Genomic DNA, 24,561 nt, shown 5'->3' on the forward strand with positions numbered 1-24,561 from the left:
GTCACATTTTTGTAGGCCCTGAAGCACCAGGACAAAAATGACCACATTTTGGAAAAACAACCCAAAGGTATATTTGATGAGGGGGGAATACCCCACACACATTCAGTTATTCCTCCCAAGTATGGCAATACCACGGGTGAGGCTTTCACTTTCTGAACTGATTACGTACCAGACTTTGAATCCTATGTATCTCACAAACTAATTTGGGGGGGGGGGGGGGGGTCACCTCTATATGGGCGGTCATAATATAGTTTAGTGTAGCGTCACCAATAGTAGTCCCAGTTCCTATAAGCCAAGCAAGCCTAGCCTACCAGTACATGACTACCCCCAGGAATGCCATGTTCACTGGCCAGGTGTCTTGCGCAATGTAGTCAGCATGATGTGCAGATGGTCAGATCAGCTCAAAAGGAGAGATGGTCAGCAAAGCATAGGTCCAGCCAGAAGGAACACAAGCCAGGGATAGTACATGCAGCTGGCAGTGATCACCGATATACTAACTGGTAGAATGGTCATCAGGGGCAATATGACTGGTGTGGCAATAGTCACAGACACCAGTTGGTGTGACCGATTAGGAAAAAGGACTGGTGCAGTGGTGATTACAGACACCGAGCGGTTACAGTGATTAGGAACATAGAGTGGACTGCGGTGATTGCGGATACTGACTGGCAGCACTGATCTGGTAACATTGCACTGCTGTGGTGGCAATGACATACCATGACAGAGTAGCCAGCCATTATACACGATAACCGCCACAGGGGCAAAAAGTCCCCATAGGTGACACTGCACTTGCTCTGGTGACAGTATGTAAACTATATTTACAGTCGTTTTGCTAACTTTATATACCCTGGCAGAATTTATGATTTCTTGGCCATTTATAAGAGAATCCAAAAAACTTTTTTCACTCATGGTTCGTTTAGCTGAAGCCATTTATCAACAGTGTTTACTCTTTTTACATCATAACAGGAACTACCCAAATTACCCTGATCAAACGTTTACATACACTGGTGATTTTGGCCCAATATGCACACAAGTTGACAAGGCTTTGAATGGCTATTAAAAAGGCAACCACCACCTGTGATCTGTTTGCTTGTAATGTATGAGTGCATGCTCTTGGGAGGGGGTGATAAGGGACTATATACAAGTAACAAGAACGCCATCATTAGCAGTAATCAGCATGGATTCATGAAGAATTGTTCTTGCCAAACCAATCCATTAACCTTCTATGAGAAGGCGAGTTGCCATCTAGATAAAAGGAAAGCCCATAGACAGTGTACCTGGATTTTGAAAAAGCATTTGACACAGTTCCCCATTAACGTTTACTGTACAAAGTAAGGTCCGATGGCATGGACCATAGGGCGAGTACATGGATTGAAAACTGGCTACAAAGATGAGTTCAGAGGGTGGTCATAAACGTGGAAAGGTCAGGAGGTGGGTAGTGGGGTCCCTCCCAGGGTTCTGTGCTGGGACCAATCCTATTTATTTTGTTCATAAATGACCTGGAGGATGGGGTAAACAGTTCAATCTCTGTATTTACAGATGATGCCAAGCAGGGAAATAACTTCTCCGCAGGATGTGGAAACCTTGCAAAAAGATCTGAACAAATTAATCAGGTAAGCAACTACAATGCAAATGAGGTTTAAATGTAGGGAAAAAAAAAAAAAAAAAAAAAAGTACAATAAAGCTCAAGCACATTGATCGGCAGGCGGGATTCTTCCTGTGTGCAGCAACTCTGGGCCGACTGTATGCCCCAAACTCCCCCTCAGCCAGTCAGGCTGGCGTCAGTTGTGATCACCGTCCAATGGAGAGGAATGAACGACTACCCGGACTGAAGGGCAGGAGACCTCAGCCACCACAGAAGGGAATCCCTGACTAGCTGGCTCACTCGAATTTGACAAGGCAGGGATGTCAGAAATTTGTCCCATTTGGACAGGATCTCTTTCTGCAAGACTCAAGTGTGGAATTGAGCATACGTTTCCTCCTCGAAAGTGGCTACCATGAGGCCCAGAACTCGCATGCAAAAACGCAGCGACGACCTCCTGCGGGACACCAACAACTTCACCGCAGATTGAAGAGTCTGCAGCTTATCTAAGGGGAGAAAGACTCATGCCTCTGAGGAGTCCCGAATCAAGCCCAGGTACTCCAGGCATTTAGTCAGCACCAATACCGACTTCTGGGAGCTTCAACACCCAACCAAACTCCCGGAAAGTCTCAATGGTGATCACCACATCCTCCCTTAATTCTGAGGAAGCTGTTCTCAGGTGGAGGTCATCCAGGTAACCCACAATTGCAATTCCTCATTGTCTCAGCAACACCAGAATTGGGGCTAGCAACTTGGTGAAGACCAAGATCCAGGACCAGACGGACCCCTTCCTTCTTTGGGACTACAAACAGATTGGAGTAAAATCCCTGAAACCTTTTCGGCATCGGTACAGATACTAACAGCCCACGCAGCAGCAGGTCCTGTACTGCCCCAAACAGGGCCTCCTGTCGAGCCGGAAGATGAAGGTTGGGGGAGAGGGAATCGGTTTGGCGGACCCGGGTCGACTAATTAAAAAAAAAAAAAAAAAAAAAAAGAAAGAAAGATCTACTTCTGAAGAGGGCAAATCCGCCCGAGCTTTCTTAGAAGCCGGGTCCGCAGACCAGCATTTAGGAAAAATCAGGCAACGTAGCACCATAGCTAATACTGAGGCTCTAGAAAGCAAAGGGGCCGTATCTAGGGCCACATCAGACATTTTAGGCCCTGCACCAACTCGCAGACTTCTCCAACTAGTAGTGCAATAACTTAGCCCATTCAGTTAGCGTCTGACTCCAGGGCCATGGCTAACACTGTCCGCAATGCTGAGGGGGGTGGTCCTCAACGACCGGAGGAGATGTCAATTTTTTCAGGAAACTCTCCTCAAAAAGGGTAACGCACCGGCATCCATCTCGGGACTGAAAAAGGCACAATGCGGGCTTCCCCACTCCTTGTAAATAAATAAAAATAAGTTAGGTAGGGAGCAGTGCATATATATATATATATATATATATATATATATATATATATTTATATTAAATTCACCAATAGAGAATAGCAGGCATGTGGTGTCTTTCTAGACAGGATGTTTACTTTTAAAAAAGGAGTAAGATTCAAAGTGTATGTCTCCCTTGGTGATCAACACTATGTTAATGCATGTAGCACTTTAGGTTACGATGTGAAGGGGTTTGGCATCAGGTAAACCTCTTAAATCCCGAAAGGTGCTTTTTAGCGCTAAAAATAACACCTGAAAAGTGAACCTCAAGCCTACCCAGCGAGAACGCCTGAATGCTTTCATACTGGGGTGGCATGCTTGCAGGACGAAAAAGAAAAAAAAAAGTCCTGCAAGCAGCATCTTTGGAAGCGGTGTATACACCTTTTCAAAAATGCCCTGCCCGTTGAAATGAATGGACAGTGCCGCAACACGGGCGCTTTAATCCTTTGCCTGGCCGCTAGCAGGGGTTAAAAGCTAATGAGGCACGGCCAGTGTGAAAAGGGTCTTAGTACAAATTGTGAGTTCCATCTGTGAAGGGTGGATTAGATATCTGGATACCGTAGTCAGTTACATAGGAAATCAATATGAGAGGGGGAAAAAAAAAAAACAAACAAAAAAAAAAAAAAACACCCACACGTGAAATTGTTGTGGGCCCTTAGAGCCCTTTCACACCAAGCCACCCATAGTGTTGGCAGTAAAACGCCGGTATTTTTAGCGGTGTTTTACCATCGATTTTCTGGCCTTTTAAACCCACACTAGCGGTCAAGAAAGGGTTAAACCCACCCACAATAGCTGTATTTTGTCATCGGTATAGCCGTGCTGCCCCATTGATTTCAATGGGGAGCAGCGTTGGAGGAGCGGTAAACACACAGCTCCTTCACCGTTCCAAAGAAGCTGCTGGCAGGACTTTTCCTGACATCCTGCCACCCTCGGGCTTTCACACTGGAGACAATGGAACAGCTGTTTGAGGGCAGATTGCAGGTGCTATTTTTAACACTATAGCGCCTGCAAAACGCCCTTGGTGTGAAAGGGGTCTTACCGACACAGATCCTCATCCGTTGGGCCATGCAGGCCACTTGTGCCGATGTATGACTCATTTAGGTTTTGTGTTTTCTCTTTGCGTTACTTGACATGTCATGCATCTATGTTAAGAAATTCAATAAAAATATTTATAATTTTTCTTTTTACAAAAGGAAAATAAAAAATAGCTGCATCTGCTTAGAATTAGCTGTAGAATAACAGCAACAACTTTGTTCATGAAATAAACTTACCAAGATTGTGTCTTTTAAGCTTTGCGTGTTCGTGAATGTGTTTCTTTGTAAAACAACCGAAGAACACACAATACAGGCAAGAGTGAAGTCTGTTAAGGTGAGCGCCACACATATGACAAATGCACGACTTAGCCTGCAAGGAAAAGAAAAAAAAAACAAAAAAAAAAACGGTCACAAAAGAACCCATTTTAAAAATACTACGACTTAAGGTAAATAAAATTTCTTAAAGCCCAACTTCAGTCAAAACATTTCAAATAAAAAGGAAATTAAAAACGAGGACACAGGCAGCAATAAAAGTAATAAAAGTAATTGCTGTAACACCTCTCACTCCCAGCCTGCCATCTTCACCCATCACAGAAAGCTCAGCCACAGGGGCAACTCATCAGTCGAGGATCACTGAACACTGGTCCACAAAAGTAGATCATTGCAGAGGGTTCTCTTCTGCAGGGCCCAGTGCCTTCTGGCATTGCAGGCAGTGTCCACTTGTCCAGAGCGGGTCTGGGTACTAGTCTGATTGTATACAAGACGTAGGAAAACAGATCCAATAAAAAGCTAACCTCCTAATCCCAGATGAAACCTTTGAGACACTAACTACTTTTTTTTGTGCAGAGACTGCACAGACAATCATCATCTAAGGATTTCCTGTATTTTTGGTGGTGTCCAAGTAACATAATGCCATCTTCATGGATAGAAAGATGCTCCATGTCTGTTCCATTTACTTAGGGACACAGGATTTCAGGACATTTGATACATCCAAATCAAGGGGTGGATAATGCAAACAAAATAAGAGGCCTGAAAACAGAAACACCCCCCCACCACACACACAAAAACTGGGCACTGCCTGCAATGCAAAGAGCCACCTCGAGAACCTTACTGCCAAAGCTGGCATCATAAGAGGGTAAAACTTGGAGTTTAGCATAAGTATGTCACACGACATTAGAAATTCGATTATGAGCACCGATACCCTTACACTTGAGCATAGCATCACTTGAAAAAGTACACAGGCATCTTTTGAGGCAGAGTTAGGCATTTTGGTCCCAACAGACTACAAAAAAAAAAAAACTGAGACTCCCTTTCCACTGGCTAAAACAAAAAAGCACACAAAAAATGCCAGAGCGAGCAATAGAGATATTTTTTGAACTATACAGTTCACTCACTGCTGCTTCACGACGCTCTGTCACCCATGCTCCAAATTGCCCTTCACATCCCCTAACAGACAGGCAGAGACAGACAGACAAAAATAAATAAATAAATAAAAAAAAAAAAAAAAAAAAAAGGGGGGGGGGGGGTGAGGCTACCCTTGGCTCTCTGACCCTCCCCCTCCTGTCGCTGCAGCCGATCTGTGAGGATTGGTAGACACGTGCTTATTAACCCCCTCCCCCCCCCCATCTGTAAGGATGGAGAGGGGGAGAAAAAAAGGACTGAAAAACAGTCCCTTTCTCGGTTTCAAAAAGGACAGGATTATTTAGACTCTGGACAGACACACACGCTCACAAAAGTGAGTACACCCCCTCACATTTTTGTAAATATTTTATTATCTTTTCATGTGACAACACTGAAGAAAATGATACTTTGCTACAATGTAAATTAGCAAGTGTAAAGCTTTTATAAGTAAATTTGCTGTCCCCTAACACAAAAAAAATAAAAAAAAATAAAAAATATGACAGCCATTAAGGCCTAAATTGCTGGCAACAAAAGTGAGTACGCCCCTAAGTGAAAATGTCCAAATTAGGCCCAATTAGCCATTTTTCTTCCCCGATGTCATGTGAGTGTGTTACAAGGTCTCATGTGCAAATGGTGAGCAGGTGTGTTAAATTTGGTGTGATCACTCTTATGATGGTCACTGGAAGTGCAACTTGGCATCTCATGGCAAAGAACTCTGAGGATCTGACAAAAAGATGGCCTAGGCTACAAGATTGCCAAGACCCTTAAACTGAGCTGCAGTACAGTGGCCAAGACCATACATCGATTTAACAGGACAGTTTCAGAACAGGTCTTGCCATGGTCAACCAAAGAAGTTGAGTTCACATGCTCAGCATCATATTCAGAGGTTGTCTTTGGGAAAGAGACATGAGTGCTGTCAGCATTGCTGCAGAGGTTTAAAGGGGTGAGGGGTCATTCTGTCTGTGCTCAGACCATACGCTGCATCAAATTGATCTGCATAGCTGTCGTCCCAGAAGGAAGCCTCTTCTAAAGATGATGCACAAGAAAGCCTGCAAACAGTTTGCTGAAGACAAGCAGACAAAGAACATGGATTACTGGAACCACGTCCTGTGATCTGATGAGACCAAGATCAACATATTTGGTTCAGATGGGGTCAAGCGCGTGTGGTGGCAACCAGGTGAGGAGTACAAAAGACAAGCGTGTCTTGCCTACAGTCAACCATGGTAGTGGAAGTCTCATGGTCTGGGACTGCATGAGTGCTGCTGGCACTGGGGAACTACCGTTCATTGAGGGAACCATGAATGGCAACATGTACTGTGACATACTGAAGCAGAGCATGATCTCCTCGCTTCAGAGATTGGGCCACAGGTCAGTATTGCAACATACCACCAGACTCGCCTCCAAGACGACCACTGCCCTGCTAAAGAAGCTGAGGGTAAAAGTGATGGCCTGGCCGAGCATTTTTCCAAACCTAAACCCTATTGAGCATCTGTGGGGCATCCTCAAAATGGAAGGTGGAGGAGCGCAAGGTCTCCAACATCCAATAGCTCCATGATGTCATCATGGAGGCGTGGAAGTGGACTCCAGTGGCAACCTGTGAAGCTTTGGGAACTCCATACCCAAGAGCGTTAAAGGCAGTGCTGGAAAATGGTGGCCACACAAAAAAATAAAAATTGACACTCTGGGTCCAATTTGGACATTTTCACTTTGGGTTGTACTCACTTTTGTTGCCAGTTTAGACATCAATGGCTGTGTGTTGAGTTATCTTGAGGGGACAGCAAATTTACACCTTTATACAAGCTGTACACTCACTACTTTACATTGATACACACACACACGCACGCACACGCACACGCGCACACTTCATTTTCGATTGGAAAAAAAATAAACCGTTACATTTTTTCAGACTTTGCTTCCGCCCCGAGTCAGGTAAAATAAATATATGCTAAAATGTCTAGAAGATATATTAAATAATATTTAGAGATTGCACACTTTGATCGGTTTTGTCAAAGTAGGCCAAAGACAATTTTTCAAGGTTAATTACTTTTATTGGGAAAACTAGAAATCACAAGAAAAAAAAAAAAAACTTAAAGTACTATTAAAACCATACACCAAGATTAATTGGGCAATACGATAGGCTAAACGTGTTATATTAATCAACTTTGAACAATGCAATCCATTGTATTCAATCACGTTGTGGATCCCAAACAATGCAAAGACGCCCTTGTCTTAGTAATGGAATGGCTCATGTCTTTTCCTTCAAAAAACATGTTTTACCCTCTAATCGTTTCACTCCCTTTTTCTTTGCAGGTTGGTTTTCTAAATTTTTAGTCATATTTTCCTTTACAGCCTGAGTAATACATTCGTCCAAAAAAAGCCATTCCTTCCAACCGTCGTTGAGAAATATTAAACTGTTTAGTGAAGACAATTTTAAGTGTACATATTGCATTTGCCATCCACCTTGTTTGATGCAGTGCCCCTGGGATCCTGAAACTGAAGTAGTTTTTAGACCAAGCTCCTAGTTACAGGAGTGAGAGTTGCAATAACTCTTTGACGACTTCCATCTCTTAGGATATTTTGGATGTAATTAACCATTTTCACTCCTTCTAGAAAGCCTTGAATGGGACTTTCTGCATCCAGCATTGTAGTATATGACTTCTTATCAAGTGAAGCCCATAGACTTTGCTTTGATAAAAGTGATCAATGTGTGCAAACCCCGAATTATCAAATCTTCTTGAAATATATCTCCATCACATCACTGAGACTCGGGACGCAAGCAAAGTCATATGAAAAATGAAACACCCTAAAAAAAAAAATTATATATATATATATATATATATATATATATATATATTTATTAATAATAATAATAATAAATATAAAATTGTATATTATATCTATATCTCCAGTGGCTTCTTATAGGCGGCGAGGAAGTGTTACGATACGACCTGTTTTTACCACATTTTACCAACAAATGCACCTCAACCGCATGCATGGCGAGAGGTTGCAGGGCACTCGTGGCATTTCCTTATTGACATAAACATGTAGTGTTTGGCTGACTGTTTCGTTACAAGTTGAGTCACCTTTGCCGCAGATACAGTTAAACTGCTCATTTTTACCACCTGCCAAACACCCAGCATTAAACTTTAAGAGGCAGTGGACAGGTTGCTGATGCCGTGACGCTTCACTCCCGAGGCAAAGTTGTCCAAACTAGTAGCGATGCCATCTGCTGAACACTACATGTTAATGTCAACGAGGAAATGTCCCGCAACCTTGTGCAATGCTTGGGTTAAAAAACAGGCATCACACATCTTCCTCACCACTTGTCAGTAGCCACCGGAGCACGATCGGTAGCACCTTTTTATTCTACAGGTCATGTGCTTTCAGAAAATATATGGTTGGGGGGGGTCTGAAACTCAAACTGCAAGTGAAAAAATGTAAACCTGCAGATTTTACATTTTTTGCATAAGTTTGATTTTCACCATTTCTCAAAAAGGCGGAATTAAAAAATGTATTTTTTTTTTTTTATCAATACAGACCAAACTTATTATTTAGTAAGAATTTTGTAAAATTTGCTGTGTTTATTGGTTAATGATTTTAGTGTATTTTAAGTGAAAATATTGATTTTGATAAACATGTGCGCAAATCACTGGGGCCTTAATCAGTAGCACCTTCCTTTCATTCTATTGGTCATGTGCTTTCAGAAAATATGGTTTGTGGGAGTATTTTACAAACTCTGAAAGCTGTAAGGGGGAAAAAAAAATAAAAAAAAAATAAAAGAGAAATGGATAATTAGCAAAAATGGTCCAGTAGGCTGTGTTCAAAAGTGGAGAGCAGGGCCTGGCAGAAAAAGGGTTAAAGTGCCAAGAGAACCAAAAGTTATATACCACAGAGAAACAGGTGGGTACACATGAGATGCCACTTAAGAATCAAGCAATTCTAGAACACAAGAGTCCAAGTCTGGGAAGGGAGAATTAAAAGCTACTTCTGTAGAAGAAAAACGATTGAGCTGTGTCCAGCATCAGATCCAGATACTGCAAGCAATGAGCCGGTGTTCTGGCATATTAAGTCCGCCCATCGGATACTGTCCGCCCCGTACTGCGCAGGCGCAGCTCTTGCGCAGTACGGAGCAGAAGGATCTCCGATGAACAGCACCTGCGCCGTGAGTGGAGGTGCTAGCCCCACCATCCAAGTGGACATAGGGCTTCCGATATTAGAGGGCTCGTTACGCTCGCTCGCTGCGCTTCGCTCGGCTCTTTTATATTCTAACTCTATGTCCACTTGGATGGCGAGGCTAGAATCTGGACTCACGGCACAGGCGCCGTTCATCTTCGGCTATTTTCGGAATCTGTGTGTGCTGTGTACTGCGCATGCACAGTACACAGCGGACACTATCCGATGGGGGACACAATATGATAGGACACTGGCTCAAACGCAAACTTCTAAAAAAGGTTCAGGATCCAATGAACCTTTTCAAAGTCTGAACTGTTGTACAGGGCCTCGGCTGACTGTACCATCAAGAAGTCGTGCACATATCCCACAGTACAGATGCCCCAGGAATAAAGCAAAGCAGGAACAGATGCTTGAACCTTGGTCAATACAGGGGGGTGAGAAAGACAGACCAAATAGAGCCACATACTGAAGTACTGAGGACCCACAGCAAAAGTGAAGAAAGTTACGAATCCTTGATGTCTAAAGAGGCCAAAGTCTCCCTGATAAAGGGAGGCTATGACAGACCTTCCGTTTGGCACAGAATTTTTGGGATTGAAATGAAGACAATTAGAACTTTAAGACCCAAGATGGGTGCAGGCCACGTTTTGGAACACAAATCCTGAAGCCTCCCTGTGGCTTGGATCACACTAATGCAGGTGGAAGCCACTATAGGAACCGCAGTTTGTCCTGTAGCTGCAACCAACCGGACAAACATGGGACCTATTGGGCAGGTGCCATTAATCTGGCACTGGAAATCGTACCCACACTGGGAACCTGCAGTGCAATTCCCATGCAGCCTGTGATTTCTGGGAAGGTGCAGGGACCTTTTCCCTGCATTTCGCGAGGCATGGCAGCCCATTCAAAATTAGATAACTGCTGTGTCGGCGCAAAACGTGAAGGTGTCAACCAAGGCCAAAAGAGGAAACGGCAATAATCCCTGTACCAAAGTAGCTGCATTGAGGGCTGCTAATCTGAGCAATGCCACAACAAGTTTGGAGGACAAAGCGAGGTGTATTTTGGGGAGAACTCTAGCTTGCAGCCTGTGAAAACATCTCCTGTATCCATGCATCTGAGATGCGGTCTGTCCAAATGTCCACTAAGGTTAATGAATGTCCCCCACTTTCCAAAGCCCCTTCAGGAGGAACTGGACTCCTGGCATAGGGTTTGCCTTAGTCAGAGTCACAAAATGAACATGGTCCGTTCATCGCTTTTCTATACAGTTTGATCCCTAACATTGTACATCTGCCCACTGACAAAGAAATTGTTAATCTATAATTAAATGGTAGGTTAATTTTAAAACAGTGAGGAAAAAAATAAAATAAAAAAAAGGATTTGCATTTTAATGGAGTGAAATAAGTACAGTGCCTTCCAAATGTATTCACCCCTTTGGCTTTTTACTAGGGGTGCAACAGATCATCACCGATCCATGAACCGAACGGGTCACCCTGTTCAGTTCAGCACACGGCACGATCCGTGGAGCGCTCTGCGACCTCAGCCTTAGAAAGGCCGCAGCATTGCGCCTAGCTCCCGAGTGGCGCCCATCTTGGTACACCCGGCGGCCGTTTACAATGTGATCGTGCCGTCAAATGACGGAGCGATCAGTTGTAAACAAACCAGCGTCATGACGCCGGTTACTCTCTCCCCTCTGTGTACAGATCTGTACAGTGGAGGGGAGAGATCGGATGGCAGCAGCGCTGTGGGCTAGATCTGTAGTGCCCACAGCACTGCTCTCTGACAATTGCAGTCACAGCCATCCCCCAGCCATACTCTGCCAATACCCAGCCATACTCTGCCAATATTACAGTGAGGGCTATATGGTGGTGGAATTTTCACAGGTTTTTGCAAATTCAATTATTTGCTGATCCGAAAAATGATCCGATCCGTGACTAATGCCATGAACGATCCAATCCATGAGCTTTTTGATCTGCTGCACCCCTACTTTTTACATATTTTGTTACGATACAGCCTTTAGTTCAATGTTTTTTGAATCAATTATAGGTGATGGATCAGAACACAATAGTCTAACTTGAAGTAAAATTAGAAAAAAATATATATATAAATTTTTTTTTTATTATTTATTTATATTACGCAATTTCAATTTTTTTTTTTTTTTTTTTTTAGCAGTCAGGACTAGGAAACTGGACAGAGTTGAGGGAAAGATGGATGGTGCTAAATACAGGGATATTTTTGAGCAAAACCTGTAATGCTCTGTGTGTGATTTGAGGCTAGGATGAAGGTTCACCTACCAGCAGGACAATGACCCCAAACACACTGCTAAAACACCACTTGAGCGGTTTAAGGGGAAACATGTAAATGTGTTGGAATGGCCTAGTCAAAGCCCAGACCTCAAGCCAATAAAAAAAAAAAAAAAAAATTAAAAAAAATTAAAAAAAAAAAACCCACTGTGGTCAGACTCAAAATCTTTGAGTCTGACCAGTGTTTTTTTTTTTTTTTTTAAATTGGATTGAGGTCTGGGCTTTGACTAGGCCATTCCAACACATTTACATGTGTTCATGTAAATCACAAGTGCAAACCATCCAACTTGAAGGAGCTGGAGCAGTTTTGCAAGGAAGAAAGGGCAAAAATCCCAGTGGTAAGATGTGGCAAGCTCATAGGAAAGACTTATCCAAAGCGACTTGGAGCTGTGATAGCCGCAAAAGGTAGTTCTACAGAAGTACTGACTTTAGGGGGGTGAATAGTTATGCACATTAACTTTTTCTGTTATTTTGTCCCATTTGTGGTTTGCTTCACAAGAAAAAAAATAAATAAATAAATCTGCAAAGTTGTGGGCATGTTCTGTAAATTAAATCATGCAAATTCTCAAGACAATCCCATGTTAATTCCAGGTTGAAATACAACAAATAAAACAAAAAATGCCAAAGGGGAATGAATACTTTTTCAAGGCACTGCATTTGACCCCTTCGCAAAACATGAGAGGTCGAATGTTTATTGCAATTGGCCACCAGGTTTGTATACCTCTCAGGAGGGATTTTGTCCCCTACTCCTCTTTGCAGATCCTCTTCAAGTCATTAAAGTGGTTGTAAACCCTTACAAACCACTTTGACCTACAGGCAAGCCTAGATTAAGGCTTACCTGTAGGTCCAAGAACTATCTCCTAAACCTACACGGTTTAGGAGATATTTCCTAAAAGACAGCGGCACGCAGGCGCACCATCGCCATTAGCAGCATGTCGTTAGTGGCAGCTCCTGAGCACACGCGCGGGAGTGACGTCATCGCTGCTCCGACACTGAGTGGCCGGAGCAGAGATATCCCCAAGATGGACGCTCCGGACTACAGGGGACAGCGATGACATCGCTGGCTCCTGTGTCAGGTAAGTGACACATAATGGGCTACTATGAGATGCATAGTAGCCCATTATACTTTACCTTTGCAGGGAGACAGAGGAAGTAAACCCTGGCATACCCATCCATGACCCATTTTTGATTCCCTGGCTGAGGGAAGGTAGTTCTCACCGAAGATTTGATGGTACTTTGATGCAGTGAAGTTGTCATGTCCCCTTAGGCTGGATTCACATCTGTGCATTTTTAGTACTTTTTGCAGATTTTCACTACAGAACATGTTCCATAGGAAACCATGTTAGTTAAATGGACTGTAGTGTAAATCTGCAAAAAAATAAAAAACCCATGGAATGCGAATCCAGCCTTAGTATAAAAACACCTGACAGTGGTGTTCTAGGGGTCATAGGCAGCATTCCTCCTCCAAACACAGCAAGTTGAGATGATGCCAATGACCTCTATTTTAGTCTCATCTGACCAACACTTTCACCCAGTTATCCTCGGAATCATTCAGATGGGCCTGTACATGTGCTTTCTTGAGCAGGGGGACCTTGTGGGTGCTGTAGGATTTCAGCCCTTCATGATGTCGTGTGTTCCCAATTGTTTTCTTGGCGTCCAGCTGCCCTGAGATCACTGGCAAGATTCTCCTGTGTAGTTCTGACCCGATTCCTTACAGTTCTCATTATTGAAACTCCAAGAGGTGAGATTTTGCATGGAACCCCAGACCGAAGGAGATTGACAGTTATTTTGGTTTTCTTCTATTTGTGAATAATTGCACCAACTGTTACCTTCTCACCAAGTGGTCTTGTAGCCCATTCCAGCCTTGTGTAGGTCTACAATCTTGTTCCTGACATGTTTGGACAGCCCTTTGGTCTTGGCCATCGAGGGGAGATTGGAATCCCAATTGGTTTTCTACCATTAAAAATTATAGCCTGATCATTTCTTCGTCAGTTAGCAAATGTACAAAATCAGCAGAGGATCAAATACTTCTTTCCTCCCCCCCCCCCCCCGCCACTGTAGGTGGGGAGTGGAATAAGTTCCCACCCGGCAGAACACAATGACTGCTAGCAGCAATCACATTTAGAAATATCTGACAGGCTAGTTGTACCAAAGTCGATCAATGACCGATTTGATTACAATAATACTTACCTATACATGGTTCAAAAACTGACTGATCCCTACTGAACTGGCAGCATTTCGATCCATTTATGGGCGGCTTAAGAATCCTGTATTACAGATATACATACTCTGTGCATAACATACAGACATGGTCATATGCATGTTATCTGTATAAAATAAATGCATCTTTTAGCATTTTCATTATTTGATAGAATATATACAGACACGGGACGGAAAGTATTCAGACCCGCTTAAATGTTTTCAGACCCGCTTAAATGTTTTCACTCTGTTATATTGCAGCCATTTGCTAAAATCATTAAAGTTATTTTTTTTGTCCCCTTAATGTACACATAGCACCCCATATTGACAGAAAAACACAGAATTGTTGACATTCTTGCAGGTTTAGTAAAGAAAAAAAAAAAAAAAAAAAAACTGAAATAACACATGGTCTTAAGTATTGAGACCCTTTGCTGAGACACTTGTATATTTAACTCCAGTGCTGTCCATTTCTTCTGATCATCCTTGAGATGGTCCTACACCACCATTTGAGTCCAGCTGTGTGATTATAACGATTGGACTTGATTAAGAAAGCCACACGCCTGTCTATATAAGACCTTACAGCTCACAGTGCATGTCAGAGCAAATGAGAACCGTGGAGGTCAAAAGGAACTGCCTGAAGAGCTCAGCGTGGCAAGGCACAGATCTGGCAAAGGTTACATTTATATATAAAAAAAAAAAAAAAAAAAAAAAAAAAAAAAAAAATTCTGCTGCACTTAAGATTCTTAAGAGCACAGTGGCCTCCATAATCCTTAAATGGAAGACGTTTGGGATGACCAGAACCCTTCCTAGAGCTGGCCCTCTTGCCAAACTGAGCTTTAAGGGGAGAAGAGCCTTGGTGAGAGAGGTAAAGAAGAACGCAAAATATCACTGGGGCTGAGCTCCAGAGATGCAGTCGGGAGATGGGAGATAGTTGTAGAAAGTCAACCATCACTGCAGCCCTCCACCAGTCGGGGCTTTATGGCAGAGTGGCCCGACAGAAGCCTCTCCTCAGTGCAAGACACATGAAAGGCTGCATGGAGTTTGCTAAAATAAGACCTGAAGGACTCCAAGAGTTGTGAGAAATAAGCTTCTCTGGTCTGATGAGACAAAGATAGAACTATTTGGTCTTAATTCTAAGCAGTATGTGTGGAGCAAACCAGGCACTGCTCATCACCTGTCCAATACAGTCCCAACAGTGAAGCGTGGCAGCATCATGCTGTGGGGTTGTTTTTCCAGCTGCAGGGACAGGACGACTAGTTGCAATCGAGGGAAAGATGAATGCGGCCAAGTACAGGGATATCCTGGACGAAAACCTTCTCCAGAGTGCTCAGGCCCTCACACTGGGCCGGAGGTTTACCTTCTAACAAAACAATGACCTTAAGCACACAGCTAAAACAAAGGCGTGGCTTCACAACTCCGTGACTGTTCTTGAATGGCCCAGCCAGAGCCCTGACTTAAACCCAATTGAGCATCTCTGGAGAGATCTAAAAAAATAGCTGTCCACCAACGTTTACCATCCAACCTGACAGAACTGGAGAGGATCTGTAAGGAGGAATGGCAGAGGATCCCCAAATCCAGGTGTGAAAAACTTGAGTCTTTTTGGGAAAGATGCAACATGGCTGTATTAGATCAAAATGGTGCTTCTACTAAATACTGAGCAAAGGGTCTGAATACTTTGGACCATGTGATAGTTCAGTTTTTCAATAATTCTGCAAAAATGTCAACAATTCTGTGTTTTTATGTCAATATGGGGTGCTGTGTGTACATTGAGAGGGGGGGGGGGGGGGGGGGGAAGAACCTAAAGCGGAGCTCCACACGTTTTATATATAAAAGCTGTATGTGATCAGATAGATGTAATATGTCTGAAAACTGACCTTTTTTCTTCTCTCTCTGCTTCCGGAATGTGAGTTGCGGATATGGGTGTGGCTTCTGCGACTAACTCATTTCCGCAACTCTCAACGTCTCCTAGGATCTTTTCTCATCAATTGTGAGGCGACCGGCCGCAAGTTATCGCGGGATTATGAAACCATTTTTATCTTAGTTGCCATCACAATGGGGCGGGACTTCCGACACCGCCCGTTGTGATGGCAACTGAAACTGTTGGCAGCGCTCGATATTCCCTTACTGTGCATGCGCGAGATCAGAGCTAGAGCGGCTATTGCATGCTGGGAGATTTACGTCATAGAAGCCTGGAAGAGAATGCCTGTGGGCTTCACATGCCCACAAGCAAGATGGAAACAGTGTAGATCTTTAAAAAAAAAAAAAAAAATCAATCTTATTGGCAAATAGCAATGGGCAAAGTACAAAAACGGAACAAGCGAGTAAACCATTTAAAAACGCAAATTTTTTTTTAAATGTTACAAACACAAACACACACACACACACACACACACACACACACACACACACACACACACACACACCTCGGAAAGCAGTGGAAGCCTGCTTTAAATGATTTTAGCAAATGGCTGCAATATAACAAAGTGAAAAATTTAAGGGGGTCTGAACACTTTCCATCCCCACTAATATTAAAATACACACACAATATTTGTTGCACCTACAAATTTGGATGTGGGCCCATATGCAAGGTACCCATTCCTTTTTGCAGTTTATAGGGGACATCAAGTACTACACATTAGTGCAGGGCTGTTGGCATGAAATCTAACCATTGCACAAATAAATGATTAGTGTGGGTAAAGCTGGATTCACCGCCATGGACTTTGTTCATTTCAATTAAGGTCTGAAAACAGCATCACACCCATGGCAGATTGTGATGCAGGGCTTACCAGTGAAAACAAGGTTTTAGGGCATGACTTACATGTGAATCTCCGACATTCTGCTTTAGTTCAAACAGAAATGTACTAGCTGGTGTAAACTGCCCTTAGTAGAAGAAAGGGTAAAAACGCAAGATGATATGGGCCCCAAAACTGCTCTGTATACTCCACAATTTTGCCCTTGTGGATGCCTCATAAGTGGTTCTCCAGTATACACTTTAGAGATCTAATTTTGAAGTTTTCAGCAAGAATTAAACTCACTACTCTACAGAATGGCAAATACCAAGAGGGTCTGGCAGCCCCATATGATAGACCAGGGATCTCCAAACTATAGCCCTCCAGCTGTTGCAGAACTACACTTCCCATGAGGCATTGTAAAACTCTGACATTCACAGACATGACTAGGCATGATGGGAATAGTCCCTGAACACCTGGAGGGCCACAGTTTGGAGACTTCTGTGATCTACCTTTTTAGAGCTGCGCAACCTCAACATCTCACTGGGTGGGACTTGGCAGACAAGTTAGATCCCATCCGTCAGTTGCTACTCCCAAATACAAATTTTGCAGCACTCACATGTGTGGAAAGCCCAATTCCATACATCAAAATGTCTCAAATGTCCAAAATTTTTCAAATATTGGAGACATTACCAGTATATCATCGCTCTTTAATAATTCCTCAGGATCCAGTGGTGTGACTCTTCGCAAGGAAAATGAGGATTTACACCTCCATGTCGCATAGCAATAACGAGGCTGCTGGAAATTGCCCGTAAATTAAAATAGCCCAATTTTGTTAAACCCCTCATACTCCCAGACAAGTGGATTGAGCAGGTGAACACCATATTAATGCATGAAAAAAAATAAAATAATAAACTGGCTAAGCACTGCAGTTTTTTTTTTTTTTTTTTTTTTTTTTATTAATTTGCAAGTAAACAATAAAATAACCTACAGCCTATTGGGCATACCCAGGCTGATTACTACAACACCCCTCTGAGTCAACAATCAGGGAACAACCAATAGCCCTCCCCTCCCCCCACCCGACATACCGCCACCGGCGTGTGCATCAAAACCCCCCCCCCCCCCCACCCCCCGTACACTCTAGCACCACTGCACATCTCTCAGGACAGCTACCTAATTCGCCCATGCTCCACTGCAGTCTACACTCAGACACAGGATGAAATATACAAGCATTACCCTTCACCTACTAATCCCCTATTGCCCCCGTAAATAATGACCCAGGGTTACATGAATATCAAAACCTTAGAACCCCTCCACTAATCACTAATGAAACTCCGTCAGTCTGGATTCCAGTCAGCGTTGGTGTCACGCGACTCCGTCCATATGTCCCATATTTTATGAAATTTAATGCCGCAGCCGCGCAAAAGGTAGGTGGCTTTGTATAGAGGGAGAGCCGTATTCACTAAACTCTTCCTGAAATTAATAGAGGGGGCTACCGGGGCCTTCCATTTAAGAACAAATCGACTTACGGGCATAGTATAGCAATAAGCCCAGGAGTGTTCTGAGCGCTCGGCGTGGAGCCAGCGGCTCGACCAGTCCTAAGAGGCATATCTCGACCGATAACGGTATGTCAACGGTGGTAACAGCCAAAATAAAATTAGTCACCTCCACCCAAAAACTAGCTATCTGAGGACAGCTCCAGAACATGTGTATAAAATCCGCCGAAAGTGAGTTACATCTCCAACAGAAGGCAGGGACAGATGGATAGATTCTGTGAAGACGTTGCGGAGTGTAATATACCCTATGTACTATTTTAAATTGCACTAATCTATCTCTGGCTGACACAAACTGTAAGAAAGGATACTCCCATACATCTTCCCAGTCCTCCGTGTCCAATGAGGGAAAATCAGCTTCCCACCTTGCCCTCTGGAGTTCCAAACCGGTATGGACATTTGGGAGTAACACCTTGTAGATAGCAGACAACGGTTTGGACAGATCATCATCTCTCTGAGCAGAGATTCCAACCTTGAGGTGTAGAATGCAGCGGGGGCGTTTCCAAACTGCGTTTGAAAGGCATGATTAAGTTGTAAGAATCTGAATAAGTGTGAGTTGGGCAGGGTATACTGTTGTTTCAGCCTATCGAAGGTCTGTATTTTGCCCTCAACACAGAGTTGATCAATATATTTGATACCCCTGCTTGCCCATACACTAGGGTCGGGAATAAAGCCAAATTCCGGTAAATTCGGGTTGAACCAAAGAGGACTATGCGGGGAGATGTGTCCCGAAGGTACGGGGCGCATCAAATTGGCAACATTCCATGCCCTTATAACCGCCCTCATTGCAGCAGGAAGAGGGAACGGGGCTCGTAGACCGCGATACACCAAGTGTCTTAGTGCCTCATAGGACCCCCAACCACGCCGCTTCCAGGACCACTGCCGCATTGGACTCATCCGAAACCAGCCAGCCAATTATGAGCATGGGACAGAAGAGCCGCCACATAGGAGTGCAAATCCGGGCAAGCTAAACCACCCTCCCCCCCCAAGGCCTCTGCAATACCGTGAGCTTAAACCTCGGCTGACCAGCGCCCCAGAGAAAAGGACACCAGAAGAGAATTTATCGTGCGAAATATTTTTTAGGAATCCAGATTGGAGCATGTCTGAGAACAGAGAAAAGCAGTAAAAAGCTTCATCTTAAATAAATTAATCCTCCCAATCAAGGTGAGAGGGAGATGCGACCATGCCTTCAGTCTAGTCCTCATCCTCTGCACCAGTGGATCCAGATTGAGGGCACAAAAATCAGAGGTAGAGGGGGAAATGTAAATCCCCAAGTATTTCATTGTATCTGTCCACATGAGTGGCAGGTTGGTATCCGCTGCTGCTTTAGCCTCCCTGTCTATTGACATAATTTGAGATTTATCCCAGTTTACCTTCAGCCCTGAACAGTCAGTGAAGTGAGAAAGAATAAGTAGCGTCTCCCTGAGAGACTGGGCAGGATCACTTAAAAAGAGTATGAGGTCATCTGCATACAAAGCTACCTTCTCCTGTATGGAACCCACCTGTATCCCTCTAACTCCCTCCGCCTTCCTGAGGGCCGACGCGAGTGGCTCCATCGCCAGGGCAAACAGAGCCGGTGACAATGGACAACCCTGCCGCGTTCCTTTCTTAACAGCGAAAGGCGCTGACAAGGCACCACCTATCTTAATCTGCGCCAAGGGCTCCTTATATAAAATATGTATCCAGTTACGAAATTCCACTCCAAAACCCATGACCTCCAAAACTAAGGACAAACTGCCAGGCCACAGAGTCGAAAGCTTTTTCGATATCTAGTGTAACTATGACCCTCGTAGAAGACTTAGTGGCCGGCAACTGCAAGTGTGTAAATACCCTTCGTAGATTTATATCTGTGGACTTCCCTGGCATAAATCCAGTCTGGTCTATATCAATCAGGGATGGCAGGACCGTCCGTAACCCAGTGGCCAGAATTTTTGTCAATATTTTCAGGTCATAATTTAGCAGGGAGATCGGTCTGTAGGAAGCACACAGGGAGGTATCCTTGCCAGGCTTGGGGATAAGCACTATGTGTGCTTGATACATGGATGGGGGGAGCCCCATCTGAATTTTGCTATCGGAGAATACTTTTAACAACTTGGGAGCGATCAGTGGGGCATACATCCTGTACCACTCGCCAGGTAGACCATCAGGTCCAGGAGTCTTCCCGCCAGGGAGTGAGCAAATTGCCTCCTCCACTTCCTCCAAAGTAAAGTCCTTGTCTAGAAATTCACGGTCCTCCTGTGATAGAGTGGGCAATTTTAGAGAGGAAAGAAATTCCCTCTGCGCTTCCACCGACCCCCCTGGAACCTCAGCATACAGTTGTTCATAGAAGACTCTAAATTCAGTAAGTATCATGTCGGGCGCGGACACCAACTGACCATCCGACCCATGGATCTCCGAGACAACTGTCTGCATTTTAGAATCAGCTACTAAATTTGCCAGAAGCTTACTGTTTTTGTCCCCGGATTCAAAGATTTTTCCCGCCATAGACTTCAGATCTAAATGGGTGGCCTCGGCAAGATGAAGGGATAAGGCCCGTCGTGAATCAGCCAGCCGAGTGAAGCGCTCCGGGGGTCGGCGAGTCGGAAAAAGCCTCAGCCGCCTCGGCCTCGCTCCCCTCGAGCTGCCGCATCCGAGATGACATCTCAGAGCAGACCGCCTTGATAGCCGAAATATATTCCCCTGGTGTTGGCCTTAAAAGCATCCCAGACCATCTGTACCGAGGCAGAGCCCTCATTCAGCTCCCAATATTGTTGCAGCTTAGGAGCGACCCTCCTCCCCCACCCGCAAGTCCTGCAACCATTTGGGTGCTAGACGCCAACAACCTGTACCCCTGGTGTCCGACAACTGCAAGGTGACCTCCAAAGGCGCGTGGTCAGAGACCTGCAGGCAAGTACAGAGCCCCCCCTCACCGACGTCAGGGCCCCAGAGTTGCCGAAGACCAGGTCAATCCTAGAGCCCGATTTATGTGTGGAAGAGTGGAAGGAATAGGCCCTAACGTCCACATTCTTCCATCTCCAGATCTCAGTGTAGTTAAATGTTTGGGCCCACTGCAGCAGATCTGACGAATATACCCTGTTCGGGTTGGACGAATCCAGGGATGGGTCTAAAATAGAGTTAAAATCCCCAGCTATGTACAATCTGGAGAACTGTAGAGGAGCCAGCAGTTCACTAATCTTATACAAAATCTGTGGATTGAAGGGGGGGGGCACATATATGTTGACAAAAGCATAAACCACCTGGCTAATCTCTAATAGTAGGACAATAAATCTACCTCCTTGGTCAGTGTGCAGGTGAACAACTTTGTAAGCTAGAGATTTGTTTAGCAAGATGGCCACTCCCCTCGCATAACTGGAGTATGTAGCATGAAATGCTTGTCTCGCCCAGGGCCTGCGCAGGGCAAGGATTTTATTTCCCAGGAGATGAGTCTCCTGGAGAAAAATAACATGGGGTCTTTGATTATTCAGGTATTTAAACATCAACACCCTTTTTACCTTATCATTAAGGCCCCGCACGTTCCAAGACACTAGTCTCAAAGCCATGGAAGTAATTGATAATTTGTGATAGCATAGTGATACATATACAATATCCCCTTATCCTGCCAGTGAGCATGGTACATGTCAGTATAACATTCAAAACAGGTGCATTTATCAGTGGATTCAGAGCGTACAGTGAAAAAAAGAAAAAAAACAATAAAACAGCAACAGAAAAAAAAAGAACCAAAAAACAACCCACAACTCCCTACTGGCCATGAGTGCCCTAATTGGGAAAAAAAATAAAAAATAAAAAAATCCAATTGAGCACTAAAAACAAGGCCAGTTTGATACCCAAAACCTAACCAACACTTAAATCTCCAGACTTCTTAAGCAAAAAAGTTCCGAAGTAGCGGCCACTCCAAACCGCTTACGCCTCGTCAAGGCGAGTAAAACCTGTACTAAGGGGGAAAATCTGATAAGTCCTTGAGTGTCCTTCATTTGGGGAGCTCCGAGATAAAAGGAAATAGAGAAGAGAGGACAAACCCTGAACAAAAAACGATGTGGAATCAGCAAGGATCAACTCAAGTGCTGACAGAGCACCGCAATGACTTAGTAGAGGTGGAGGCCAGTACATCATCCGCTAGAAGCAAGGGTGAAAGTACCCCCGCTCATCAATTGGGTAAGTAATGTCCCGTGAGCCCCGCAGCATCAGCAGCAAACTGCAATCCAAAACAAAAGTCAGGGAGCCCACAGCGGGCTAATATTTCAAACAAACAGTGCCCCCCCCCTGCCGTGTGGCAAGCTGTCAAGGATTAACGTACAGTAAGCAGCCAGTCATTTGCTTCTTCTGGTGTGTCAAAGAACTTCACCGATCCATTGTAGGGCACCCTGAGGTGGCTGGGGTACAGCATACTGTATTTAATATCCTTTTCCCGTAGGCGCCTGCGGACATCAGTAAAGGACTTCCTCTTCCGCTGTAGGTCCGCCGAGAAATCCGGGAACAGGAGGATAGAGGAGTAGCCATATGGAAGTGAAGGGTGTTTGCGAGCTGCAGAGAGGATACTGTCACGGTCCCTAAAATTCAAAAATCGGACCAAAAAAGGGACGGGGGTGCGCCCCGGGGACATAACGCCCTGTGGGAACTCGGTGGGCACGCTCCACCACGTAAGTCTGGGATAGGTCCGTAAGAGACAGTAATTTCTTGAAGAATTCTTCCGCAAACTCTGCCGGCCGATCCCCCTCTTCCCCCTCCGGCAGACCCAAGACCCGTACATTGTTGCGCCTCGCTCTATTCTCAGCATCGTCGGATTTGGCGACCAGCAAGTGCACCGTGCGTTGCAGCTCCGCTATGGTGTTGGTATGCGTGGTGGTAAGATCCTCAGTGGCGGAGATCCTGGATTCCGATTCCGTCAACCTGCCCCTGATCTTATCCAGGTCATTTCGTATAAGGTTACATTCTTCCGCAAGACGGTCAATTCTCACCAGCATAGAGGTCTTACTTTGCTCAATAGCCGCCAGGATCACTGCAGTACTGTCCTGAGAGGGAGGGGGGGGGCCGGCAAAGCCACATTCCCGGAGGGCCCAGACTCCATTTCCAATTCAGCAAGCAGCGACTGCAGTCTCCCTATAAGAGAAGGATCTGGCTGCGCATCTGGCAGGGGAGCCGAACAGCTCGGTGCAGAGGAGCTCTTAGGTCGGTGCTTGGGGCCCATGAAGAAATATGCCTGCAAGTGTCCTGGGACCCCCCCCTCCCCACAAGCCTGACCACCAATAGGAGAACCCAGCTGGAAAGTCAGTGCAATAAGAGGCCAGGGAGCTGGATGGATGGCTGGAGGCTGAGTAATGGGACCAACTGATCCACCCGGCTCGCGGGGTCTGATAATACCGGAGGCTCTGCAGGCCTCAAAATGGCAGCGGTCACGGGAGGAAAGAGCCGGCGTCTGAAACCCTCCTATCGCCTCCCGGATCAATGTCCCCAAGCTGTGCCCTCCGAAGGTAGTGCCACGACTGGATGGGAGTTGGGATGGTCGCTCGTTCCGCTGATCGCGGTCCCCAAGCACCGAGGATGATGGCTGCTCCGTAGGCCGCAAGATGGCGGCGGCCTCAGGTTAATGGAGCTAGCCACAGATCGTGTGGTGCCTCAGTCGATGGGCTGAGCTCCGCAATTCTTGCTGGGATGGAGGCAGGGGGTGACAAGGAACAGGTAGGGCTGTTTTGGGGCTCACCTATGTGCGCTAATGTGCAGGATGGCGACGGATTCCTTTCAGGATCAGCGGAGCTCTAGTCGGCACGTCCTTCCTGGTCTACATCCGGACACGCCCCCCTCAAGCACTGCAGGTTTAACTTTTTGTACCGAGCCAGTTCTATCCTACTACATAGTAACCACAATGGAAACCAACACCTGGTGTAGGACCCTAGAAACACATGCCCACTTAAAACATTGTCAGCTTAAAAGACTGAACACAAGCACATTTACTGTGGGAAACCCTCAATGAAGTCTCTTCAGCCCAGTCACAACTTAGGGACCTGTACGAGGCGTCTGCACATTTGTTTGCAGAAAAAGCTTGCTTTGCATCAGTATAAATTCAATGACAAATGTCGTAGATCATTGGTTTGCACCCTACATACAAAAACCACCATTGACATTTCCCATATCTGTGATAAGTCAGGTACTCTGTCTCCACACCTTCCCATATA

General features: G+C 44.9%; 1 protein-coding gene across 7 annotated transcripts in view; it reads right to left on the reverse strand.

Annotated features, from left to right (window-relative positions):
* Nucleotides 1-24,561, reverse strand: part of LOC143924449 (ubiquitin carboxyl-terminal hydrolase 22-A) — a 221,187-nt gene that overhangs the window by 175,612 nt on the left and 21,014 nt on the right. For 6 of the 7 annotated variants that reach the window (XM_077448773.1, XM_077448771.1, XM_077448770.1 and 3 more), the window contains one exon: nucleotides 4,280-4,412. In XM_077448773.1, the coding sequence (XP_077304899.1) occupies nucleotides 4,280-4,412 (133 nt within the window). Of the gene's footprint in view, nucleotides 1-4,047; nucleotides 4,151-4,279; nucleotides 4,415-24,561 lie in introns of those variants that run through there. The other variant, XM_077448772.1, reaches the window with a different exon arrangement.

Source organism: Lithobates pipiens, unplaced genomic scaffold (genome assembly GCF_037356315.1).
Source record: "Lithobates pipiens isolate NorthernLeopardFrog02 unplaced genomic scaffold, aLitPip1_a1.2 Scaffold_22, whole genome shotgun sequence".
Taxonomy (NCBI): domain Eukaryota; kingdom Metazoa; phylum Chordata; class Amphibia; order Anura; family Ranidae; genus Lithobates; species Lithobates pipiens.